Below are 24,072 nucleotides of genomic sequence, written 5' to 3' on the forward strand. Positions count from 1 at the left end.
TGATCTGTAATACCAGCGTGCAAATTTGGTGTAACATAATGTGGCAGTGGACGTTGAAACATCACCAGCGAGCTTTCAAACTAATCTTTTTGGACTCGGCACTAATTGTTCTTGGCTGACACGGGATTGTCATGGTGTAATAAACCTTGTAAAATACCATTGTTTCATTTCATTTAAACACAAAAGTAAAATAAAACTATTAAAAGATCAAAAGACAACAACTATTTCTACTCCTGCAAAAAAAGATTTAAAAAAAAAAGTTGTTTACAGCCGTGATAGGGATGTCTTCACCATCAAAACCTGTTATAAGAAATAACAGGTTTAAGAAATAATCCTATAGAGTATTTAGCAACGTTTTCCAAATACTCAACTCAATGTCATTGTGCTGCAATAATGCAATTACTTAAGCTCATGTTATGCTACCTAGGTCCTTTTTCTGCATTAAAGAATATTCACCTACCTTTGCATGACAAATTCTTGAAGTAGCTCCTCCATTCCAGTATGCATGCAGTATCAAAACAGCAGCACATCTAGAAAAGGTCTAAGAACTGCTTCTTGGGGCAACAGTGAGTAGCATAGTGTTCTTGTTCAAACTACAGTACATCTCCCAAGACTGAAGCAAGCCAGAACGGACAAACTTTTTTTTTTTTCTTTCAAGATGACAAGACATTGAGCAACAAACAACAAGCGCTCTGCAGGACTCCAATTTACCATGATTCTTGTCCACCAAAGGCGACGCATTAATCGTAGCTCTGGCTGATTCCACGCGACAATAATTGGCCTTCTGAGCTCTAAATTCGAAAATATTGTAAATTGTTAACAAACGGAGAGATGCAAGAGAGTGACAAACATACCCAAACCAGTGATTATTCCAAAGTAATGATAATAAAATTAAAATTCAGATTCAATTTCTTATCGTTGTGTTTGAATGACTTTTTTTAAACACAAACGTCATTATCTACCAAGCACTGGCATGCAGGCAATATTTACATTTTCTACCGCAATCAAACATTTATTATTTTCTTCACATCTCACGTCTCAAATCATTTGGAGAAAAAAAAAAAATATATATATATATATATTAACGTACTCTGCCCGAAACGATCGTGTTAGGGGACTTTTCTGTCTAATCTGCTTTTCATAAATAACCTGGCTAGGAAAATCGCTCTTTTAGGTTGACAGAATTTTCCCCAACTCTCATTACGGCAGGGTCGGTGCTAAACGTGTGAAATATTCCATTTTCACATCCAGCTGCTTTCACAGCACCCATACTGTATGCATGCACCGCTGCGTATGCGGCAAACTTGCTCTTATTGATTACACAATGTATCACAGTGTTTTCAAAATGAAAAGAAAGATTGCCCTCCCGATGGAGTCCCTGTTGATTTGTCGGGGGCTGAAGCAGTCTGTCAGGAGGTGTCACTTTGATACACTTGCACAAAAGAATAAATATTGGCTCTTTGTGGACTCAGGAATTAAGTGTGAAGTTGATGCAGGTGGCTGCTAATCTTTCGGAGGGAGGGCCGCGGCCGTCGTTCGCATGGCATGCAAAGAGCTGAGGGATAAAGTTATCGTTCTTGCTCCATCTTCACACTGACTGCTAAGGCAAACAGACTGATGGAAAGGCCAGCACTGCGACTGCCTCTTTTCATTACTGCAATGGACTTGGTTAATATTAATTTGCCTTGTTACCAATGTGTGCCTGTCACTTTTTCTTTGTCTATCCCCTTTCCTAATGAGAAACACACTTGTTTTATTTTTCTTTGTTTTCTCTCTCTCTCTCTCTCTCTCTCTCTCTCTCTCTCTCCGTCTCTTTCCATTACAGCCAAACTGAGGGAGTCCTGCTTTGACCCAGGGGTGGTTCTGAACGGGACCAGGTTGGGATCCGATTACAAGCTGGGCTCGACAGTCACCTTTTACTGTGAAGCAGGATATGTTCTGCAGGTACAAACACCTGGATAAAAAATCTGCGAGCTGGCAGCTTGATTTGTTGAACTGAGGGTGAAAGAGGTCCTAATAGTAGCCAAATTGTTCAGGAATTTACCTACTCTATAGCTCCTTCACCAGACACCTAAAATCTCTTGAGTACCATATCTACATTTCTGAAAAGTTTATTTTCTTTACAGTAATTGTGGGCAAAGCAAAAATACTCTAACTAGATCCCCAAACATGGATTTTTGCCTTCTGCTAAAAATAAACGAAATCAGAAATTAGTGAAGTTTAAGCGGTCCTGTACGGTTGCCGACAGGTACAAACACACGGCTAATGTCAAAATGAGCTGCAAACGCATGAATGATGCAAACTCCAAAGCACACCAATACAAAAAAAAATAAATAAGTGCAACAGATAAAAAGTGCTGCAATCACAGAAAGTAGAATAAAAAAACTACATTCAACGAAACAAATGCAAACAAAAAATGCTGCAACCACAGGAAATAGCTGCAATTAGTAAAAACCAACAGCAAATATGAAATGCTGCAAACTCGCTCCACAAACTAGGATACTCTAGAGTACAAGGGTTTGCCTGGAACTCTGAGAAAATGCTGATAGTCCAATCTGGTGACAAGTTGAATATCCAAACAGCACTATTGGTTGCATACATCCTATTTAGCGTTAGCTGCTAGGTAGCTAGCAGCTTCAGTAAGATTATAATTGCTCATGTGTCTTTGTGCTTGGGGAAGGAAACATGCAAGTCTAACTTGCAGAAAAATGAATCTACATTTAAGAATTAAGAATGATATTATTTATTTGGCTTCTCCTTGAGCCGGAGTTTTAAAAACATGGGAACTAAAGACAGTTTTAATCGTAATTTAGTTTTACTAATGCTAGATTTTGATAAATTCCACCAAAAGCTACATTATTAACCTGAAGGAAATGGAAGAAAGTGCAGCTGTTTAAAAACACGAGTGGGGCTTTTTTATTTATTTTTTTGTTTAGTTTTGCGTCGGCAAAACTAAACAAAAATTTCTCATTCTTTTCTATTAACATGATCTTTCCACACTTGAGCAAATATATTATTGGCCAGCAGAATGTCAATGCATAGTACTTAAAATATTAAAATAAACTTAGCGCAGAAAAAAAGTAAGGATATTTTTCCCTGTTTTTTTTTATTTTATTTATTATTTTAACAATGTTTTGTGGCAATAAATCTCATCTTGTTGGAAAGCGTGTGTTTTTTTGTTTTTGTTTTTTTGTTTTTTTTTATTGTGCCACCATTTTAAGGAAAATGCATTCCTGGGTTGAACAGCAGAGTTAAATATCTAAGTTGTGCCCAACAAAGACTAATCATTTCTGCCTCTTATTCTACATTACTTGACGTATGAAAAAGCAAGGCATTTTTTGCCAATTAACAATTTATTCACGTAAGGGATGTCGGGAACGTCTGCAAAAATTGTGCACAGCCATCACAGCTTGGGATGTTCAGTTCCGTGCCACTTCATCACACGGTGCTCAGGGATTGCATCACGCTCTTCATTCAGCATTTGCTACAAGTCTGACTTTGTTTTTTGTTTTTTTTTTTGTCTCTCTGCTGCAAACGTCACTCACAGACTAATCTCAGAAGTCTTTTACGGGGCTGAGCTCAGGATACAGTCAAGCCTCTCCGTACTCTTCACTCACAGAATGAGTGATATGGAATTGCCACTGGTTGCAGAATCTCATGTCGTTGTCTTTATTGAGAACGCCTTCAGTGAAAACACGCCTAGTTCCTTTTTCCAGGGAGGGAGATGTCACCCCAAACCATCACACTACCTCCACCGAACGCTGTCTTGCATTGGCAGGGAGATTTTTCTGTGCACAAACCACAGACTAAGTTCTGTTGCTCAGCCCAAACATGGTTGAATTGGAAAACTTAAACTGGTTAACGTCTTCTTATTCTTTTGTTTTAGGGCTACTCGACTCTCACCTGCAGTATGGGAGATGATGGGAGGCCCGGATGGAACAGAGCTTTGCCTAGCTGTCAAGGTGATATAACCTTTGCACCATTCTTCAATTCAATTTAAATTATTCTGTGCATGTACTGTTTGAACTTGCTGCTTTCTTGTTGTGCGACTTAACATTCCTACCGCCTCCAGCTCCCTGCGGAAGCCGCTCCACGGGGTCGGAAGGGACCGTCTTATCGCCAAACTTTCCCAGAAACTACACTTCCGGACAGACCTGCATGTATTCCATATCCGTGCCGAGAGAGTTTGGTAAGTTCTACCCACTCTCGCAGCACACAAGGGTTCGGACAGGGAATTTGCATGAAATGGTCTCATGTCAAACTAATATTCTGGAATACTTTAAATAATCACATGCTCGCATGCGCAACTCGAAAAGGGTATATGTGGTTCATAATGCTGAGATGGTGAGCAGGAAATCTGCTCGACAAGAATCCCTATATTGAATTATACTCAGTGAAACAAACTGACATTAAAACATGTCTGATTTTTAATGAGGCTGCTTAAGGAACCCCTGAAGGATGCCTGTTGGAGTTTTTCAAGCATGCCGAGAAACCAGCAGTGATTTATTTTTTTTTTCTCCACACGCTGAAAGGACACTTGGTGGCCATTCATTTGATGCCAGGTCGGGGTTTCATAATTGAAATGACATTTAAGGATGATACTGTTTTTATCTTGTCACATTTGATTGGTGGTGCTTGACTCAGACTCCAACGACACGTTAGGAGAGAGATGAATATTGCAGGGGGATCTTCACATTAAATGGGCCTGTGCTCTTAAGTGTGGTTATTAGAGGTAAGGAGCAGTTGCACCTCCGAGAGCAGGGCTCAGTGGACACCCGCATAGATTTGTTGCCCTCCAAAGAGTCATTCATACACGTGCGTAACATTTTTTATATAAACTTTGCATGATTTTGTAAATCTTGATAATTGGATGCAAAGTTGGCATTTTTAATGGACTTTCAATGCCACTTTTAGAGCAACTTTGCATTAAAAGTGTCATTATTTACCGAGTGACACTTCATGACAGCTGCCATAAACATTCATAAAGACTTCTTTATGTTCATGACAGGCGTTTATGACAGTGTCATGTCAGTCTTATGCACACCCCTTCAAATAAAGTGTTACCTTAAATTGTATTATGACTTCTGGTTTGTAACCAAGTTTTAGTAGTGGCCTCCATCTGGACATAGATTTGAACACTTAATGAAGGGAACCAAGAAATGCTGTTGAAAATTTTTAACAGTAGGTTGCCGATTATTTAAACAAAATGTTTGTTACTTCTGTAACAAACTTACGTGGATCGAACAGATAAAGTGCTTTGCAAAACTGTTTAGAGTGGATGCTTTGTCACGTGGCTTTAATGTGTTGCAATGAGAGTTTACGTGGTAGATCCACTCACATAGTTGTGAATTGGAGGAATAAGGATACCGGGTTTTCGAAAGCATAGCATCAGTTTTTATTCCGTCCCTGCTATTGCCCCATTTTTAACTCTCCATCCAGGTTTGTTTCCTGTTGGCTTGCCAGCAGCATCTGAGAATTTCTTCAATACTTTCCTCTGTTCTGGTGGGGCTTTATGCTCTTCCAGTCAGCTGCAGCCCTCTGCTTCTTTCAGACCATTAACCTTCTTGTTGACGTCTTCCACCTGGAAGTAAACCGTGTCCGGGATTCCTGCATGTCGGCACAGGTGCCGATCTTCTCAGCGAGTTCAGTGATGAGCCTCCAGCTGAGCCAAGGGTACCGTCTCCTGCAAACGCGTTGATGCTCAGAGTAAAACAGTCTCGCAGGAGGTCTCAGTCCAGGAAGGAGAACCGGGAATGAATGGTGGACACTCCCAGAATTGGATTCTTTTTTTTTTTTTTTTTTACCTGGACGCCTCCAGGGTGACTGACGACCAATATGTGGACTGTTCAGTATCTCTGGGGTGTCTTTGTTATAAAAACAGGGCCAATGTTTCAATAAATAAATATTAAATACCTTAAATCAAATTGTATCCAGTGTGCACACAAAATAAATACCTCTGCTCTCACTATGAATAATTCCACACAGTCAATATGCATATGAAATACATAGAAATGGTTCAATGCAAGATAAATTAAATTCATGAAAAAGCCAATAAACACACACAGCAATGTTAGCACACATAGTGTCAAAAAGAACTAATTCAAAATGCTAAATAAAACAAATATGTAAGGCACTTTATTTCATCATCGTTTTCCGTTAAAGGCTGGTTTAGAAATCTGCGTTTTTATACTGCTTCATTTAATAAATCAGCAGCAGTGCTGCTACAGGCAGCTAAACAACAAACACTCATCGAAATCAATGAATCCAACTCTGGGAATGGTGTGTTCGGGGTATTGTGCAGGGTTGGTTTTCAACCACAGCATCTTTAATATAGACGAAAAAGTTTGATTTTGGAATGATTTTTCATGACTTTCTTTCAAACACGGCCTTGTATGTGGTAGAATTGCCTCCACTCTCTGCTTATGTTCTGTCAAATGATTTTGATAGGCTTTTTAACAAGCTTCGGATTCGGCTGCTTGATGGTATTTTCACCGTTAATTCAAATAACCCCCCTAGTTTCAAAACCGTCATCTGGGAGGGAAAACCACGGCCAAATTTCCCTTTCAGAAGTGCCTTACCTTCTTTCGGAGGACCACACGGCTCAGGACACCCACTCAGATGGCTCATCTGAAGGCATGGCAGCTCTGCAGGGATTGTTGCCCAGGTTTCCTTTTATCTGATATCAGGAGCTTTTAAATGAGCAGTAAAACGTTTTCAATCATCTGATAACGCGTCCCGAAGATTGATTCAAACTTTGCGAGACATATTAGGACCCAGATGACTGCCGATGTCCCACGGGTGTATGTGAGTTTAGTGCAGGGAGGCATCAATGAGCCGTGTGGTAAACACACCAAGGAGCAGGTCTGCTGTGATCATCCCCTCCTAGTGTGTGTTATACTGTTTGCCATCCTTTGTTATCTCAGTATGAGGGAGGAATATGCCAGCAGTGTTTTTATATGTGTGTGTTGGGCCATTTGCTGTGCGCCGTGTTTTTTTTTTTTTTTTTTTTTTTCTTTTAATTTGTGCATATGTGAGGAAATGCGGGTGAGTTTGTCATTTTGTTGAAAATATGTGCAGCTTGGAAACCTTTTTAAGCTGTGAACTTCTCCTACTGCAGCACCATATGTCAGCATTGCAGCAAAGAGTGACGGAGACTTTAATCAGATTGATCCATCGTGGTTTTTAAAATCTGCAAATGGTGGACATGTTTTTTTTTTTTTTTGGAATATTTTAGCAGATGGGCAAAATTTGCATTTTATGATCAACTCAACAGTCGGCAAGGAATGAAAAGTGGCCAGTCTTCTAGTGTTGGTTTTTAATCAAATGTATTATTATTATTTTTTTTATTTTATTTTTTTTTTTTTACATTTTTTTCTGGTAGGACGTTTCATGTTCTAACTAGGTTGTACACGAGAACTAAAATAGAAAGATGTGAGAAGTTTACAGACACTCATTGTGTTCATAAATGTTATAATTTAGGGGACTTAAAGATGCATTTGTACTCTACTTTTTTGAATGTGCCCTTTGTACATAGATAAGCGATGTTATCAACATGTGCACTTTAAATTTGTCTAGTCCAAAGATACTTAATCTCAAATATATGTATATATATCCCCAATAATATTTGATAAAATATCCCCAACAACATGCTTGGCAGATGGCACAATGTTCCTGTCTGAAAACCTCCACATGAATGAATTTATAGTCTGCTTGACTTCTGAACAGCGTAACCAGTTTCGCTTCGAAGTGAAGATTTGTTTGAAATTATTTGAAACTTTTACATAACTGGGTGTGCAAACAGGTCAGTGACTCAAAACATGCATCAAAAAACAGTTTGAATATTTAATAAAGCTAGACATCATTTAGGTTCAGAAATCAACCCAGTGCTAAGATAGCAAAAACGTTTGTTTTCTCTGCTCTTTTTAAGGTCATTTGATGAAAATTTTAGAAAAGGGTTCATGTAAGATAATGGCAAAAGCAAATATTTAAGGCAGTATGTTGTCACCTTGATGATTTATGGATTAGAGAAAATTCCCAATAAGTTTAAGCTTGTGCGCCCCGTCCTACTTTTCAAATGTTATTTGGTGCTTTGAAATAAAAATGATTCCAGTGCTTCTTTACAAGCCACTAATGTATTATTGTCATGCTTGCGATGAATGCAAATAGCTTCTGACTGGCACTAAAGCCTTCTAGATTTGTTTTTTTTTATTTTTAATGTTTTGTCAAAACAAAAATTCCCTTGCGACCCTGCACAGATAAGTGGATGTAGACAAAGAACGGATAAATGAATAAAAGTCCGCCTTCCTTTTTTTTTTCCCCCCTGTAATGCTTGCCATTAATTTAACATGAAATGAGATTTTGCATTAAAGAAGAGAGAGACTCTTTTTGCTCTAAATGAAATCTATAGAGAGAAACACCCTTGGAGAATGTGGCCATTGACCTTCTTATAGCCCTATATCCTTGGCAATGTTCACATTTAATCCTTTACAAGTCAGCCTTTGGGGGCCACAGTGAGTTAGAGGAGGAGAAAGCGATGGGGAGGGGAGATACGTGTGCAGTGAAAGGGATACGGCCTCAAATAAATGTCATGTACCGAGTAGGACACCTTTTTTTTGTTGTTGTTTATATGTGCTGTTGACAACCCACCTCCAGATTTACATCTTAATGCAGCTAATGATGGGACTAAAGATCAAGTGATTGTTTAGGACAGAGAGAATTGTACTAGATTAAGAAAAGCCAGAGCCTTTAGCCTCTGGGGAGATTGTCTAATACCGCCTGCCACTAAGCCTGCACTGGAAAATGTATGGTTTCAGCAGAGGAATATCTTGCCCAATGCATGGCAGGCGGTGTTTAGTTCCTGACTGCATAAAGAGCGAAGACTGGCGCATCTGTATGGCAAATGCACTTCTCAATTAATAGCCACCTGCTCGCACGTTTTACTGCTAAGAAATAACGGATTGATCAATGTGGCTTCGCAAGCGGTCGGATTGATTTCTGCGCCATACATCTCCTGATTTGACTGAGGAGAGAGAAGTAAAGCATTTCCCACACAGCCATATGTTTGCAAATGTATGTTCGGCTTCGCAAACATTAGCATTTTACACGAGCCGACAACTCTGATGCTCCCAAACCAAGTGACCGGCTGTTCGAGGATGGAGGGAGCGGTCTGACTGGCGCACGATGAAGATAGGTGGTGTTTTGACTATTAAGTTGTGCTGATATGTAATTTTGTGCCAATGGTCGGCTTCAAATAGAAGTTGACACTGCAGCTTAATAAGATGTAAATTAACTATTACAGGTTAATTTTATCGGGGGAAGGTCAGGCTCACACAGCGGCGTGGAATAATAATTTTGTCCCCCATTCGATAGTTGTTAACTCATCTCTTTATTCGGCTTCCCCGTTCATTTTTTGTTTCCTTTCGCCTTTTCTGCAGTCCTCTTCGGTCAGTTTGTGCTGTTCCAGACATCCCTGAATGATGTCGTGGAAATCTATGATGGACCCACCCAACAAAACACGCTGCTCTCCTCTCTCTCCGGTTCCCACTCCGGTAAGGATGTGTGGTTGCCATCGCAATGAATGGATTTCCAGCCGGAGCAAAGGTTCCATCTTGGAGTATACCTGCTTTTTTTTTTTTTTTGTCTTATGTCAATTTCTTTTTCGTCAGGTGAATCGCTGCCTCTGAGTTCAGGAAGCCAGATCACAGTAAAGTTTACCACGGTGGGACCAGAAACTGCCAAGGGATTCCATTTTGTCTACCAAGGTCAGACCTTGAGCTGCGATTGTTGTTGGGTTTTGTTAATGTACCTTTTATCTAAGTGAATATACAAGTGGCTTCAACAGTTTTGTTCAGGAACGCCCTTTTGAAATTCCTCATTCTGACATGCTTTTGTCTTAATTTGTAAAAAAAACAAAACAAAAAAAAACAAAGACAAAAATAACACCTCAGTGATTAGAAAATAATACATTAATCTTACACTTTAAGTTCTCCCTGCTCGTACAAGGTAAGACCTACTTTTTGCTTTCAGAAGTGACTTATTTCTGCATGGGAAGAATCCGTCCAGGTCTCTGAAACACCAATGTATTATCACACTGTTGCATATCAGTGATGCCGAATCAGGTCTGCCATATCCTAAATATGGTGGTTTAAGATTTGATGACAATAGAGGACAGCAAGCTCATTGTAATTTTTTGACAAGCCAGCTTAATGATATGTGACATTAATGCAATATTTTACTGGAAGAAGCCATCAGAAGATGGGCAATTCTCTTTAGCAACAATCATGTTTGCTAAACTAATTATAAGTTGGTGCCAAGGGGCCCTTCTGAGTGCATGCCAAAAAAGTATTCACCTCAAGAACAGTATTTATACAAGGCAGGGTGGATTTATTCTGCCATTTTGTTTATAATAATTTGGTATATCATAGAATTTGCTATACTGAAATAACTGAATAACGTTCAGTCATTTCAGCTGAACGTCGCAGCTGAAAACCAACTCATAGGACTGGGAAACGTTATGCAATCTATTATTGTCCAATATTAATGGCATTGGCACCCCTCGGGTTATCTGTAGCATCTCAGTCCAGGGACTAAGATGGCCATGGGAGACGGTTGGATTTTTGTCTGACGGACAATTTATGTGTCTGACGGGCAAAAAATTCATCAAAATTCCGTTTTGGATCATACCTGTATGATCCAAAACCGGATTATACCTGTAGTATGATCCTGTAGTATGATCCGGTTTTGGCTCATACTACCAGAAGAGCCCTATTTTCAGTCTTCCTGAGAGGCCGCCAGATTCATATTAAAATGTTCTGTTTTTTACAGTGCATGATGCCACACACCCTAACTAGGTTCCTCCCTTTGGACAGTGGGGATACGGTTTTGTTTCACACCAGTCACCTGCAGTGCAATCAGGGTTTTATCTATTAAAAAGTATGCAGCATAAAAGTTAATGGTTGAAGATAATTGTGAGATTTTGCTACTGCTATAAAATATGAATTTATTAATTTTTCTATAGATCTCTACAATGAGTGCTTATATGTGTAGCGATGGCTGTAGGCAGCAAACATTGAGCCATCACATTATTACTTCTTTAAACCCAAGCTTTGTCATATTGCTCTTGTCTCCAGCTGTACCCAGGACAAGCTCCACTCAGTGCAGCTCAGTCCCAGAGCCACGCTTCGGGAAACGTCTCGGTAATGACTTTGCAGTCGGCTCCTTGGTGCAGTTTGAGTGCAACCCCGGATACGTGCTTCATGGCTCCACTGCCATTCGCTGCGAGAGCGTACCGGACAACCTGGCTCAGTGGAATGACACCCTGCCAACATGCATAGGTACAGGGCCTCTGGGTAGGACGCCGTATGTTTTACAGTAAAAGGAGCAGTAACAACCCAAACACATGTACTATTATTTGTTTCCTTCTCTACAAAACCCCCCCACACTCCTTCTCTGTAGTCACTTTCCTATAATGTTGTTTTAACCTCTTTACTTTTCTCCCCTGCCTTCTCTCTCTTGTTGCATCATCCTCCACAGTTCCCTGTGGAGGCGTACTGACCTCTCGCCGTGGAACCATCCTGTCTCCAGGCTACCCAGAACCGTATGACAACAATCAGAACTGCGTGTGGAAGGTGTCCGTTCCAGAAGGGGCCGGAATACAGGTTGTTTCTGTCACACGCCGCTTTCCCAGCTGACCTATCTATCATTGGCTTAAAAGCTGAGCAGGCAGGATCTCAGTGCAGATAGGACATTATTAGTGGGATGAATGGATGGATGGTTTCTGAGAAAAGGGCCATCAGAGATAACTAGATAGGATCTAATCATGAAAGATAAGGCCTGATTGCATGTAAGCTAAACGGCTCTCACGGGCGAACACAAAGGCAAAGATGCCTCTTCTGGAAGTGGAGTTAGAGGATGCTGGCATGCAGCTCACATTTAGCCCTTCACTTTGAATTACCCATGACTCTTCAAATATCCCTCCTTGGTACTAATTAGAATAGGAATACAAACATTTAATGGCACTATGTTCATTTACAAGAGAATTAAATCTCCTTTGCTTAAGAGCCTGAAAGCTCAGTTAACAAGAACAATTTCTCTTTCTTCCCCACTTCTTTCCAGATACAAGTTGTGAGTTTTGCAACTGAACATAACTGGGACTCGCTGGACTTCTACGACGGTGCCGACAACCATGCGCCGAGACTCGGCAGCTACTCTGGTAAATACTTTTACATAATCTTCTGTCACTAAGAAAATACTCACGCACCACTTAAACCGAATCACAATTCAAGATCCAAAACCATATTTTCAAAAATTAGGACATGCCTTTCTCAATTTTGCCATTTAGTGATTGAGATAAATGCAGGCACATTACAAGGTTTATTTTTTTTAGCTATGTAACAGCGTTTGTTAAGTTTTCTGAGGCACAATGTTACTTTTGGAGTAAATTCTTAAAATGATTGCACGTTTTTAATTCCGAATCAAAATTAAGTGAACATAGAAAATGGATAGTTGAAATGTCAGTCATATCTGAACTGAAAGGAAAAGGCCTCTACTTCAAAATGCCTTTGTTTCGTTAGTGCTTCAACACTGTGGCTAAGGATCACTTACTATTTTGTTTTAAGATATAAGGGTTAATTCCTGATGTTGTTCCTCGCGGATGGATGGATAGACGGAGGCATATGAGCTTCAGAGGACGGGACAGTGATTAAAGTTTGAATACAAACAATTTTTCTGCACTCTACTCCAATTTTGCACAGTATGTCTGTCCAGTCTGGTAAAATGCATAAGTCACTGTGAAGGAACCCTGAAGTTATTCATGAAACACAAAGACGATTTAAATTGCTAATATAAACAAATGGTCAAATTTTATAGACCGCTCACCTTCATTTCGGTTTTTCACTCTTACATATAAAGAAGCTACGTCGCTCCTCGGATTCCTGACTTAATAAAAACTGCTCTTGAGAGACTACGGAAAGAGCGCCTTGTACTTTAATGTGCCATTAGTTTGGCTTGCATGACTATCCACGCCGCCTGCCTGCAGTCAAAGTGCCTCGGCTGTGCTGCTGCTGCTGCTGCAGCAAATCATATTCACATCCTCTTGTGGGGATGGCGGTCCTGCTTTTGGGGAAGGGGGGGCGGAGAGGGTCGTCCGGGCATCTTCTTGTTGTATTCAATTAATCTTTAGCAGGGCTCGACATCTCTGTGACAAAATGTGAGGAAGATTATGAGATGAGGAATGAACTGACACCACATTGATTCTATTTCCATATGAAAATATCATTAATAAGTAAATCCGTGTGTCGGCGTGATAAAACAATATTGATTTTAAATTCACTTCCTAATTAATACTGCCATACATCTCCAAATAACAGACACTGTTAAATCAGTGGAGTTAATTATAAAGCTATAAAATATTAATAGCTGAATAATAACTAATAATGATTTTTTTTTTTTTTTAATGTCACAATAATAAACGAGGCTTCCTCTGGAACATAAAACCAAAGCAGCGGCAGGGCTGTACAATCATTAAAAAAAAAGCCCTGCTTATTAATTCCACTCACAACAGTAACATTGTCAGCCAGTAACATCCAGTGACCTAATTCAGTGTTCATTCAGATGAAACTTTGAGTGCAGGCACGTTGTGACAACACACCTGGCACTAAACTGAGATCTTGTGTGTGTCAAAGGACAACTCGCTTTTGCGATATTGGAGTCAATAGATGCTTTATTGCAGCTGCAGTGGTTCATTTTCCTCCTAAAAGAAAAAACTTAAACAAAAAAAAAACAGTACATTCCCTTTTGCTAAGTAGTTAAAAAAAAGTGAGCACAGACTCTACATTTAAATGCATCATCTCATTCAAAGTCATTGTGTGAGACCGTTTTTGCTTTGGCAGTGCAGCAGATTTCTTCCCTTTACTTTGTACTTTCCCCTGCCAGTCTATCTAGGTCAGGACAACATTTGAGAAGAGGTTTCAAATAAAATAGATGCCTCAAATTAAAGTAATTCCCTTCTCCTTCCTTTGAGAACTTTTCTCTAAGAATAAATGTGGGTTTAGAAAGGCCTTTGTTGTTTCCTTGGCTTCAGATGTGATCATTTGCTTTCAAAATATTTGATCCTCATCCTCTTTTCCTGTCTTTCTCTCTCTCTTTTCTCAGGCACAACTATCCCCCCTCTCCTGAATAGCACATCTAACAACCTCTATCTCAGCTTTAGCTCTGATATTAGCGTCTCAGCTGCTGGATTTCACCTGGAATATACAGGTAAATGCGCATCCAGCTTCATTTGAAATAAATCCTGCTTAAGCACTGTGGAGAGAGCAACTATTGAACGTTCCAATGCGTTTTTTTTATTTTTTATAAATGAATACGTTTCTGTGGAAGGCTATTAAAATGAAATTAACACCAGATGTTTGTAGCAACCCAATTAATCCACACACGCAATACAAATAAATCGACACAAATTAGTCCATAAATCAAGCGGTGTTAAATAAAGTAGAGTGACAAGAGAGAAGTAGTGAAACAGCATGATCCTGGACTGTCCTTTCAAACTGTTTTCAAACCTGGAAAGTCCTGGAGTCTCTCTGATCAGCAGCTCCTTTGATTGTAAAATAGATCACAGTAGGTTGTTTCCTTACAAGAATGGGAAACCTTCTTGTAGTTTGGGGAACCTTTTGTACTAGGCTTATGTGATTTGGGTCATTGTCTTAAAAAAAAAAAAAAAAAAATCCATCTGCACACTTAAGCTAAATGTTGCCAGGTACACTTATCCATTTATTCTTCTTTAAATTTAATTTAAAGTAGTCTGCCAGTCACATTATGGTAAAAACAAACAAACTAACAAACAAAAACAAAAAAATAAAACAATGCCATGATGTTTGGTGCTTTGTGGTTGTACAGAGCGTCATTCCTCCTCCAAACATGGTGTTTATTTGCAAAGATGCAAAGATATGTAAAAAGTCCCAGTTTGGTCTCATCTGACCAGACCATGCTCTCCCAGTGTCTCATTAGCTTCTTCAAATGTACTGCAGCAGGTTAGCATGATTACTTTTCAGTATGATCACTGAAACTTTTCTAACCTTGTTTGTGTTTTTGTTTAGCCATTGGTTTGGAATCATGTCCAGAGCCCCAGACACCAAACTATGGAATCAGACAAGGAGACAGATTCATGGTTGGAGATGTTGTCCAGTTTTCATGTGAACAAGGATACTCTCTTCAGGTAAAAAAAAAAAAAATAATAATAATAATAATCAATGTGTTTATTTGTATAGATTTTACTTATAAAGTCTTTCTACATATCGACAAAGTCAGCTTAGTCATAGCAAGCCAACACACGGCATGTGTATTATTTTTATTACATATCAAGTTCAAACCAAATACAAAACATGTAGGTGAAATGATTAAAGTCTGCTCAGCTTTTCTGACGTGCCGCCATTCATTTAGTTCATCCCCTGGCGCCGCAGAGCTAAAACTATCTGAACTGAATCAAAAGGAAAGCCTTCTCTCGTGTGATTTCCCTTCGTTTGCTAAACACACAAGTCTGGTGTGGTTTACACAACTCCTGAATTATGAATGTCTCTGGTGTGGTCTACCCAATTTCTATGCAGTATGATGTAGAGTTCTAGTGGAGGTTTGTGTGTCTTACACTTAATAAGGTCTGCATACACCACAGTCCCAGTATTCTGCAGATGCCTTGTTGTGTGAATGCACAATTGTTAAACAGAGAAGAATGCACTTTTAAAGTACTTGAAGTTTGTGCCTTGATTTTGTAATTGTTTGATGTTATAAAAATATGGTTGCTTTTACATTTCCAGGGAAATGCACATATCACCTGCATGCCTGGGCCTGTTAGAAGATGGAACTACCCTGTACCTCTGTGTATAGGTACGTGTCCTCCTACACGTTGTCGATGCTCACCCTGAAACGCACAAGCATTCATATGATGATGATGCACCCTACAGATATGCAAACCAAGCCGCAGAACTACAGGGTTTATGCAAGATGTCTCGACTGCTTTCTCTGATTCTCAGGAAATAAAAGGAAATTAGATGTCTGGGCAGGCTTTTTGTGCTTTTGAGTACTTTTGAATCGATGCTAAGCCATAAACATGCAGAATGCACCAACACATCAAGTCAAGTTTTGGAGAAACTGATCCAAAGCACATTCCTTTCCTTGGTGTCGACCCGTTTGATTAGCGCTTAGCTAAGACACAGAATGCTACATTTGTCCTGGTGATTGTCATCAATAAAAAAAAAAATAAAAAAAATAGACACGTGTTTATAAAATAACAAACATAAAATTAGGACAGAGCAGAACTAGAATGCTTACCGCCATTGCGCCCTACCATGACCCCTCCCCTGCACACCTCCACCACTTTATGAAAGCGTGGTGCACAGCAATAAAGAGAATAATAAATTTTAGATCATAAAACAATAACCAGAGTAAAATAAACATCAAGACATAATGAAAAACGTTATGAAAGAAAAACCTGAAAATCACTTGAAGCATTCTGTGTTTAACCACGGCTCCCTCACCCAGACAGTGTGCTTGATCGGATAGTACATCATGTGAACCAACATTTTGTGACAACAAAGACAACACGTGGGGTTCATGGGTGCACATGCTTCACATGTCTCATCACATGAGACTGACTGTGAAATTGCCTTGGATAATACAAGCCAAACACTGTATCAAGTGTTTGTAATTTCCCATTGGGATAGATAAAGTATTTTTGAATGTTGAATTTGAATATGTAAATGCGCTACAAGGTTTTTTTTTCTGTTTTTTATTTTATTTTATTTTTTAGATATTTCTAATAATTTTTGGAGGATGTTTTGATATTTGTATTGTCTTTTAACAGTTTCTTGTAATTTATGAAAGATGTTCTTCTTCATTATGTCGTATCAGTCTTCCACAACATTACCTCTTGGCAAGAATAAAAGAAAATATTTAAGTGGGTGGGTGTGAAATATACAAAACAATATTTTTGACAATAAAATGGTTCACTGTGAATCCATAAATGAGAGGATATCTTTTACTGGGAGAAGGTTAAAAACATTTTTTTTAAGGCATCTGTGCACATTATTCTTTTTCATTTTTTTTAAACGCAGCATTGTTTTCTCATTGCTTTTCCTACCTTTCTCTTGAATATCCACAATGAAAACGCCACATCTTCACATTTTCGTCACATTGTTTTGTTTTTCTGCGTAGATTGTGGATTGTTCCTGTCAGCCACGTGGTGAGAGCTTTCTTATTGCAGTGACAGCACATCATCTGCTTTGCAAACGGCGTTCCAAAGGGCCACAAACAATACATTACCAGCCAATTGTGGGCATCTTTGGATTGGCGTAATGCCAGCATGGCCAGTCTTCCACATAATATTGGAGGATGATGCCCCCACATTATGGTAATTTATAATTGTTGCAGTGCTGCTTCCAGGGCGCACCCTCCTCATGATGAACTGTCACAATCTCACCGTGGAGGTTTTGGGAACTTGGGGCCTGGGTGTGTTTAGAATGACCAATCACAGGTAGCACTACTGTGGAAACCAAGCTTGGAGATTTGTCTAGACAGGGTGAGAAAGGGAGGCAACCCGTGACGCTGAAGTGCGTCAAACTTGGCAGTCCTGCGTTCTTCAATTATGAGTTGTTTGTGTTTTTGTTTTGTTTTTCTCCACACAGCCCAGTGTGGTGGCTCTATGAAGGATGTCAGTGGGGTGATTCTGAGTCCAGGTTATCCCGGTAACTATCCCAGTGGATTGGACTGCACCTGGAGTGTTAACTTACCTGTTGGCTTTGGTAAGAATCGTCATTCGAGTTGAGAAAAACAGATAAAGCACTGACTTATGCTTGATTGCGTCCCTCCGTTTATGTAAGTGCAATTCATTGACTGATTTCTCACAAACGCCTGTGATTTATTTATTTTCTCTGTCTGTCGTCTCTACTCAGGTATTCATCTCCAGTTTTTAAACTTCTCCACCGAAGCGATCCACGATTACCTAGAGATCCGTAGTGGAACGCTGGAGACGGGTTCTGTGATTGACCGGTTCAGCGGTCCAGTCATTCCTAAGCCCTTGTTCAGCACCACCCACCAAACCACCTTTTTTTTCCACAGCGACTACTCACAAAACAAACCAGGGTTCCACATCACGTATCAAGGTAAATGTTGATGCTGGAAGTTCCTTTCCACTGCTCTGTCTGCAGCAGCGATCGTTTTCAGAGCAGAGACAACAGAGCAGCCGTGGCTTCATTCACCAGGCCTCTTCGAAAACGAAACTCTTAGAGTTAAAAGATGCTATTTTGGGGAAAGAAAATGCTGCAAGAAAATGGTTGCAAGGGTGCAAACAGGTTCTTCATTTTGATCCGTTTCAGAGAGTTTAAAATGTATGCCATCTGGCTTCAGAACGTTATATTTATTATGACAAATCCTTTAGGCAGCCTAAATTTGTTTGACCTAATTCTCTTTATATGAAAATTACAGATGCTAATGAATAAAGCTTTTTATCTGCTGACAGCTCCACCACCAGAGCTTAAAGCAGGAATATAAGTAAAACCTAGTCCTCTTAAAACTTCATGTACTTGTTAAAAAAATATGTACTGTTTACACAGACAACTGTGGCAACCCGGATTTAAAAACTTAACAGAAATACTTAAAAAAGGCTGCCAAATTTAGATGCGGATGGATTAGAAGGATTATTTTTGGAACATTAAAAAAAAAAAATTAAGACCTATTGTGTCGTGCTGCTGCAAAGTGCATGAAAGAGTGCCATTGTTCTTTCATTTAGTGTGTAGCAATTTATGTTTCAGCTTCATTTGGAAAGATTTAAAGACAATGGAGATACATTTCTTTGTCTTTTTTATGGTTCAGTTAGGAGCAACTTTGAAGAGAAAGGGTTTAGATTATTCATTTTTAAGACCCCAATAGACAAAACAACATTTTCAGCTGATTGTTTGCAATCCGAGCTGTAAGCTTTGAATAGGTGCTACCGCGAGCAGAAAAGGTGTGTTCAGTTGTGTTTATTGACGTTTATATTTTCAATAACAGCATCTCACCTCATCTGTTATTCACATGTTACAGCCTTTTCGAGGAAAGAAAGACATGTTATTTTCCTGCTCTTTGTCCAAATAATAGTGTTTTACCAACCATCACGTGTCTCTGCAGCCTACCAGCTTCAGAGCTGTCCTGACCCACGGCCGTTCCGAAACGGCATCGTAATTGGCACAGATTTCAGCGTAGGGATGACGGTGTCTTTTGAATGTCTGCCTGGATATTCTCTGATCGGAGAGGCCTCGCTGACGTGTTTACACGGAATAAGCAGGAACTGGAACCATCCTTTGCCGCGGTGTGAAGGTAATTGACTGCACAGGTCATCTCTGTACCTGTTAGCGTTTTTTTTTTTTTTTTTTCCGTGGTGAACTTTGGGTCGAAGGGTGTAATAAGATTTGCCAGAGGTGAAATTCCTTAGTGTGATGTTGTGAGGGGAATTCACTCACTTTTTCATTTTTCGGCACTGTTCCTCGTCAGAACAGTAGTTTTTACGTCTTCAGATGCACTTTGTCACATTGCAATCATAAACCTTATTCTATGTTGCTGGGATTTTATTTTACAAAGTAGCACATATTTACGAAGTGAAAGGCAAATCATACATTGTTTCCAACTTTTTAAACAAACTATGCCATGCATTGTTTATGAGCCTGCACAACCGCAACCCCAAATTTGTCACCTAAAATCACATGCCACACAAGGAGAACATTCAGGATTATGACATTGCACATAGTGACATTACAAATATGATTGTGATTTAAAAGATTGTGTTGCGTCAAGCTAAGCTGAAATTGGGTTGACATGCCAGCAGGACAAAGACTCTAAACATAAGGCCTGGGCTATAATAAAATGGTTTAGATCAAATATATCCATGAACATATCCAGTTGACATACGTGTAAGTATGAGGTGATATAGTGACAAATTATTTTTAATAAAAGGTGAAAAGACGAAAACATTTTTTTTGAATTTCACACTTTGTTTCTATGCAACGATGTGACTTTAACATAATGAAGGTTTTTCACAAGTTAGAGGTTTAGTTAATAAAAAACTTATTTTATAGTAATAATATAATATATTATGTATAACATTTCAGCTGAACCTATGAGCTACGCAGCTGACAAAATAAATCAGCTCAATAAATAATTAACAAGTGCCGTGATGGATACAGCAATGCTAAACAAATGCTCTCTTACTTATGGAGAAGATTGATTCAGCTTCACTGTGCTGAAACACAAAATAAATAATCAACCGTAACTCTCTCTCTCCCAGCCTTGTGTGGTGGTAACATTACCTCATTAAATGGAACCATTTACTCTCCCGGACACCCGGAAGAATATCCAAACTTCCAGGACTGTGTGTGGAGTGTCAGAGTTCCTCCTGGACATGGGATTTATATCAATTTCACTGTTCTGAGCACAGAACCCATCTATGACTACATCACTGTCTGGTAGGTGCTGTTTTTCTTGTGTATTTTAATTAGACAGTTACTCTTCTTCCTGTGCTTTCATTATTTGCAGCTTTATACACACACACACACACACACACACACACACACACACACACACATATATATATATATATAACTGTTTAGTTTGTAAGAAACTTTCTGTTCATCTCACTGACCTATTGTTTAATTGTTTAAACCTTTTCTGCATGGATATTTTTTCTTTTTAAATGGGTTGCCAAGTGACTATAAGGGTTACTATGACTACAGACATCTTTCCTGAAAAATAAGGGTGCCAAACATAATTCCTCCATGGCCTGAGTTACCTATCTCACAGCCATAAATCTTGACTTCTTTATGTGACACTATCTCTTAGCTCTGTCACTTCTGCATGCGAAACAGTGTCCCATCTTTCTCCTATTGCCTGCCACCCTTTTACTTCTTTCTTAATTATTCTTCTTAAAAGGTGGTTTTATTGGAATCAGAAGACATTTTGTCAATGCAAATGTTTAAATGGTTTTAGGCTAGAGTGCGGGGGGGCATGGCTATCTGCTGATGAAAGGCTGAAGCTGAAACATTGCCGTGTTTGGGGTGTTGCCTTGAAATGCATTCACAATTTTGGTTCCATTAAACTCCGGTGTTGTGAATCAATAGGAAGTTTTCTAAGTCCTGTCTGGGCTTTTCCAAACGGTTTCAAGACGTACTAAAAGTCAGCACTTGGGTCCAACTGTGGAGAAAGCAAAGATTCAAATCATCTGGAAGAAGATGTAATTTTTATAGTTTTGTTAGCATGTTTAAAATCGCCAAAGATTACTTTAAAAAATGTCATACATTTTTTGTGAAGGTTTGCTACTTCCATCCATTTTCTAGTCACGCTTATGGCTATGTTCGGCGAGCAAGAGAGAGGTACACCCTGTACGGGTCGCTAGTCCATGAAAGGCAGTTTATCAATGTAAAGAGAATGAAAGAACAAGACTCCTTTTAATCTTGTTGTTCAGTTGTTTGGAGTGTCAAATATAAGCCCAATGAAAAACTATGCAAAATGATCTAATGCTTATTAGTCTGACATTCAGAAACAGTTTTTGTCCAATGACTGTATTTTTTTCTCAAAAAAAAAAACAAAAAAAAAAAAAAACAAAAACTAAAGAGTTCCAACAATTGACGTGTCACTTAATTTCTAAAATCCATTTAGTAACAAAAAACAGTCTGAGTTTGAAGGCTATTGTTTTTCAGATGCAGACTTTCTCAGTTGCTTCGCTTACTTTGGTTTACTACAAAATCTGTGCTGGCACAACATCCTTCCACTGTTTTTACTGCAAATACAGTACCACCTGAGTCGCCTTGTTTTTAGTGGGTAGATCTTAGTTTGTTTGCTTCATAGGATCCTTAGGTTTAGCTCCGGACCATTTTCTTTCCCGTTTTTCCTCCACACCAAACACCAAAGGACTGCTGGACCGTGAGTCGCCCACCTGCAGAGGATTGTGTGAATTCCATGAATTGGGCGCACAGCATGTTTCTAAAAAAGTAGCCAAATGAGTGAACTGGATGGAAGAAAGGACAGCAACCGCACGAACAGACAGAAAAAAAAAACCCACTCAATCTCAGTCACAGAGACCTAATGTTGGCTCTCTGCAGAGAGCACAGTGTCAACGATAAAGGTGTGATTTTCACAGCGGTCTCCTCAGTCCACCACCAGCTGACCTGACAGTCTCCGAGTCTGCTAATTGGTCTCATACTGGGAGACGTACTACAGGATTTCATTGCGAGATGTGTCAGATACATCAGATGTTAGCAAGAACCAGGCAACCTTTCACTGTACGTGTTATGCGGGTGTACTAATAACTGTTAGGAGCTGAAAACATTGTAGGGAGGCAATGTGGGGAAAACAAACAAACAAACAAAAAAAAAAAAAACTGATATGCCTCGATCAACCTGAGAGTCACTTAACACCTTAAACTCAGTAGAGTTTGTAGTATTGGTAAAATGTAAGTACGTCCTCTTTTTATTCCTGGGCTTTAAAGTTCAACACTCTGCACTGCAGGCTCCATCCTGACTTTTTTTTTTTTTTTTTTTTTTTTAATTAACACAAAAATGTTGCCAAACGAGAAATGTGTGTCTGAAAAAATTGTATACCCATCCTTCTTTTAAAAAAAAAAAAAAGTAGCAGCAATATCTTCAGCTTACTCAAGACTTTGGGGTAACAGGATCAGCAGGGAAACCCAAACATCCCTTTCCCCCAGTGACTCTCTCCAGCTCATTCTGGAGGATCTCAAGGCATCCCCAAGTTAAAAGTAATAAATAGACCTTACAGCAATTTCTGGATTTGCCCATGAGTTTCTTTGGGACAAACAAAACACCAGGAAAAACACCCAATTCCAACTGCGAAGCAACCACTACGGGAACTGGGGCCCTTGTGCTTTCGGTTGACCACAAATTTCCCTGTTTACATTTTCTATTTATGTTTTTCATTCAGATTTGTGGTTATCTGAAGGAGCTATTTCTTGGTCCGTGAAACAGGAGAATGATCCCAAAAATGGCTGCAAATCTTCAACGAAGAGACAAAAAATAAGAAGGTGTTCCAATTGCCAAGTCAAACTACTGGAAATACTCCAGTTGCTCTTCAAGACAGATGTGCTGCAAACCTCATCTTTTCCATTTTGCCAGCAGTTTTGTTTATTAGACATCGACTGTGTGGAACATGTTGTGACTAGATTTCTAACGTTTCAGGACCTGGTAAAGATCAGATGTTTGGTTTTTTTTTGTTAGCTCCAGATACATAAAAGCCTACAATAAAAGGAGGTTGTATTTTTCCTCTGCCACATCTCCATCGTGAAAATGTTTCTTTTTAATCACAGATAGCAAATCTAGTGTTGAGCACAACATAAAGTGACGCTTTCAATAGGTGAAATAAGCTCAGAGTATCGTATGCAAAAGCCAACCCGCCAGCTGATGGAAAACATTATACGAAGGCTAAGCCGTGTAAATCCAAGCCCACACCAGGACTCGCATTTATTATTCTTTTGACCCGACAGCAGTTCAGTCAATACTCCAGTTCAATACAGCAAGAAAAAGCCACAGTTTTTTGAACTGTGTTATCACGACTTGTTCTTTTGCAAGTGAATTGGAAAGTATATAGTCTTTTTTTATTTAATTTTTTTAACCAGTGAGCCTGGAGACATTGCAGTTTGGGATGTTTTGAGAAGGAAGATTGGATCATTTCCAACTGCAATGACTTTGTGGAAAATCACTTTGCCGCAAAATGCCCGTCTATATTTGCAGTCAGTGGAGCGGCTCTGGTTACGTATTATAAATATCGCCAAGTCTGCTTTATGTTTGATTCTAGCCTCGAGATACCCATCTCTTGATCACAAATAGCCATCCGACAGTCATGAATATCTGCAGGAACCCGTCGGCAGACTTTTCCACCCCATTCTTCTGTAACAATATATTAAAAACAGTCATTTTTAAGGCTTTTTTGTGCGTGTGTTTCACTCTTTCTTTTTCTCCGTTTTTTTTTTTTTTTTTTTTTTTTTTTTTTTTTGGGGGATTTTTTTTTTTTTTTCCACCAGGGGGGGCCAACAACAATATCCCC

General features: G+C 39.3%; 1 protein-coding gene across 1 annotated transcript in view; it reads left to right on the forward strand.

Annotated features, from left to right (window-relative positions):
* The window catches only part of LOC106945148 (CUB and sushi domain-containing protein 3), a 305,581-nt gene that overhangs the window by 217,003 nt on the left and 64,506 nt on the right, over positions 1-24,072 (forward strand). Inside the window, exons 28-42 of the mRNA XM_015028609.1 lie at positions 1,826-1,944; positions 3,887-3,962; positions 4,073-4,189; positions 9,435-9,548; positions 9,666-9,761; positions 11,130-11,333; positions 11,533-11,657; positions 12,115-12,211; positions 14,152-14,256; positions 15,093-15,211; positions 15,807-15,876; positions 17,673-17,789; positions 17,940-18,149; positions 19,153-19,341; positions 20,306-20,483. Of these exons, the coding sequence (XP_014884095.1) occupies positions 1,826-1,944; positions 3,887-3,962; positions 4,073-4,189; positions 9,435-9,548; positions 9,666-9,761; positions 11,130-11,333; positions 11,533-11,657; positions 12,115-12,211; positions 14,152-14,256; positions 15,093-15,211; positions 15,807-15,876; positions 17,673-17,789; positions 17,940-18,149; positions 19,153-19,341; positions 20,306-20,483 (1,936 nt within the window). The remainder of the gene's footprint in view (positions 1-1,825; positions 1,945-3,886; positions 3,963-4,072; positions 4,190-9,434; positions 9,549-9,665; positions 9,762-11,129; positions 11,334-11,532; positions 11,658-12,114; positions 12,212-14,151; positions 14,257-15,092; positions 15,212-15,806; positions 15,877-17,672; positions 17,790-17,939; positions 18,150-19,152; positions 19,342-20,305; positions 20,484-24,072) is intronic.

This window comes from Poecilia latipinna, unplaced genomic scaffold (assembly GCF_001443285.1).
Source record: "Poecilia latipinna isolate Pla-1442-1.1 unplaced genomic scaffold, P_latipinna-1.0 Scaffold130, whole genome shotgun sequence".
Lineage (NCBI taxonomy): Eukaryota > Metazoa > Chordata > Actinopteri > Cyprinodontiformes > Poeciliidae > Poecilia > Poecilia latipinna.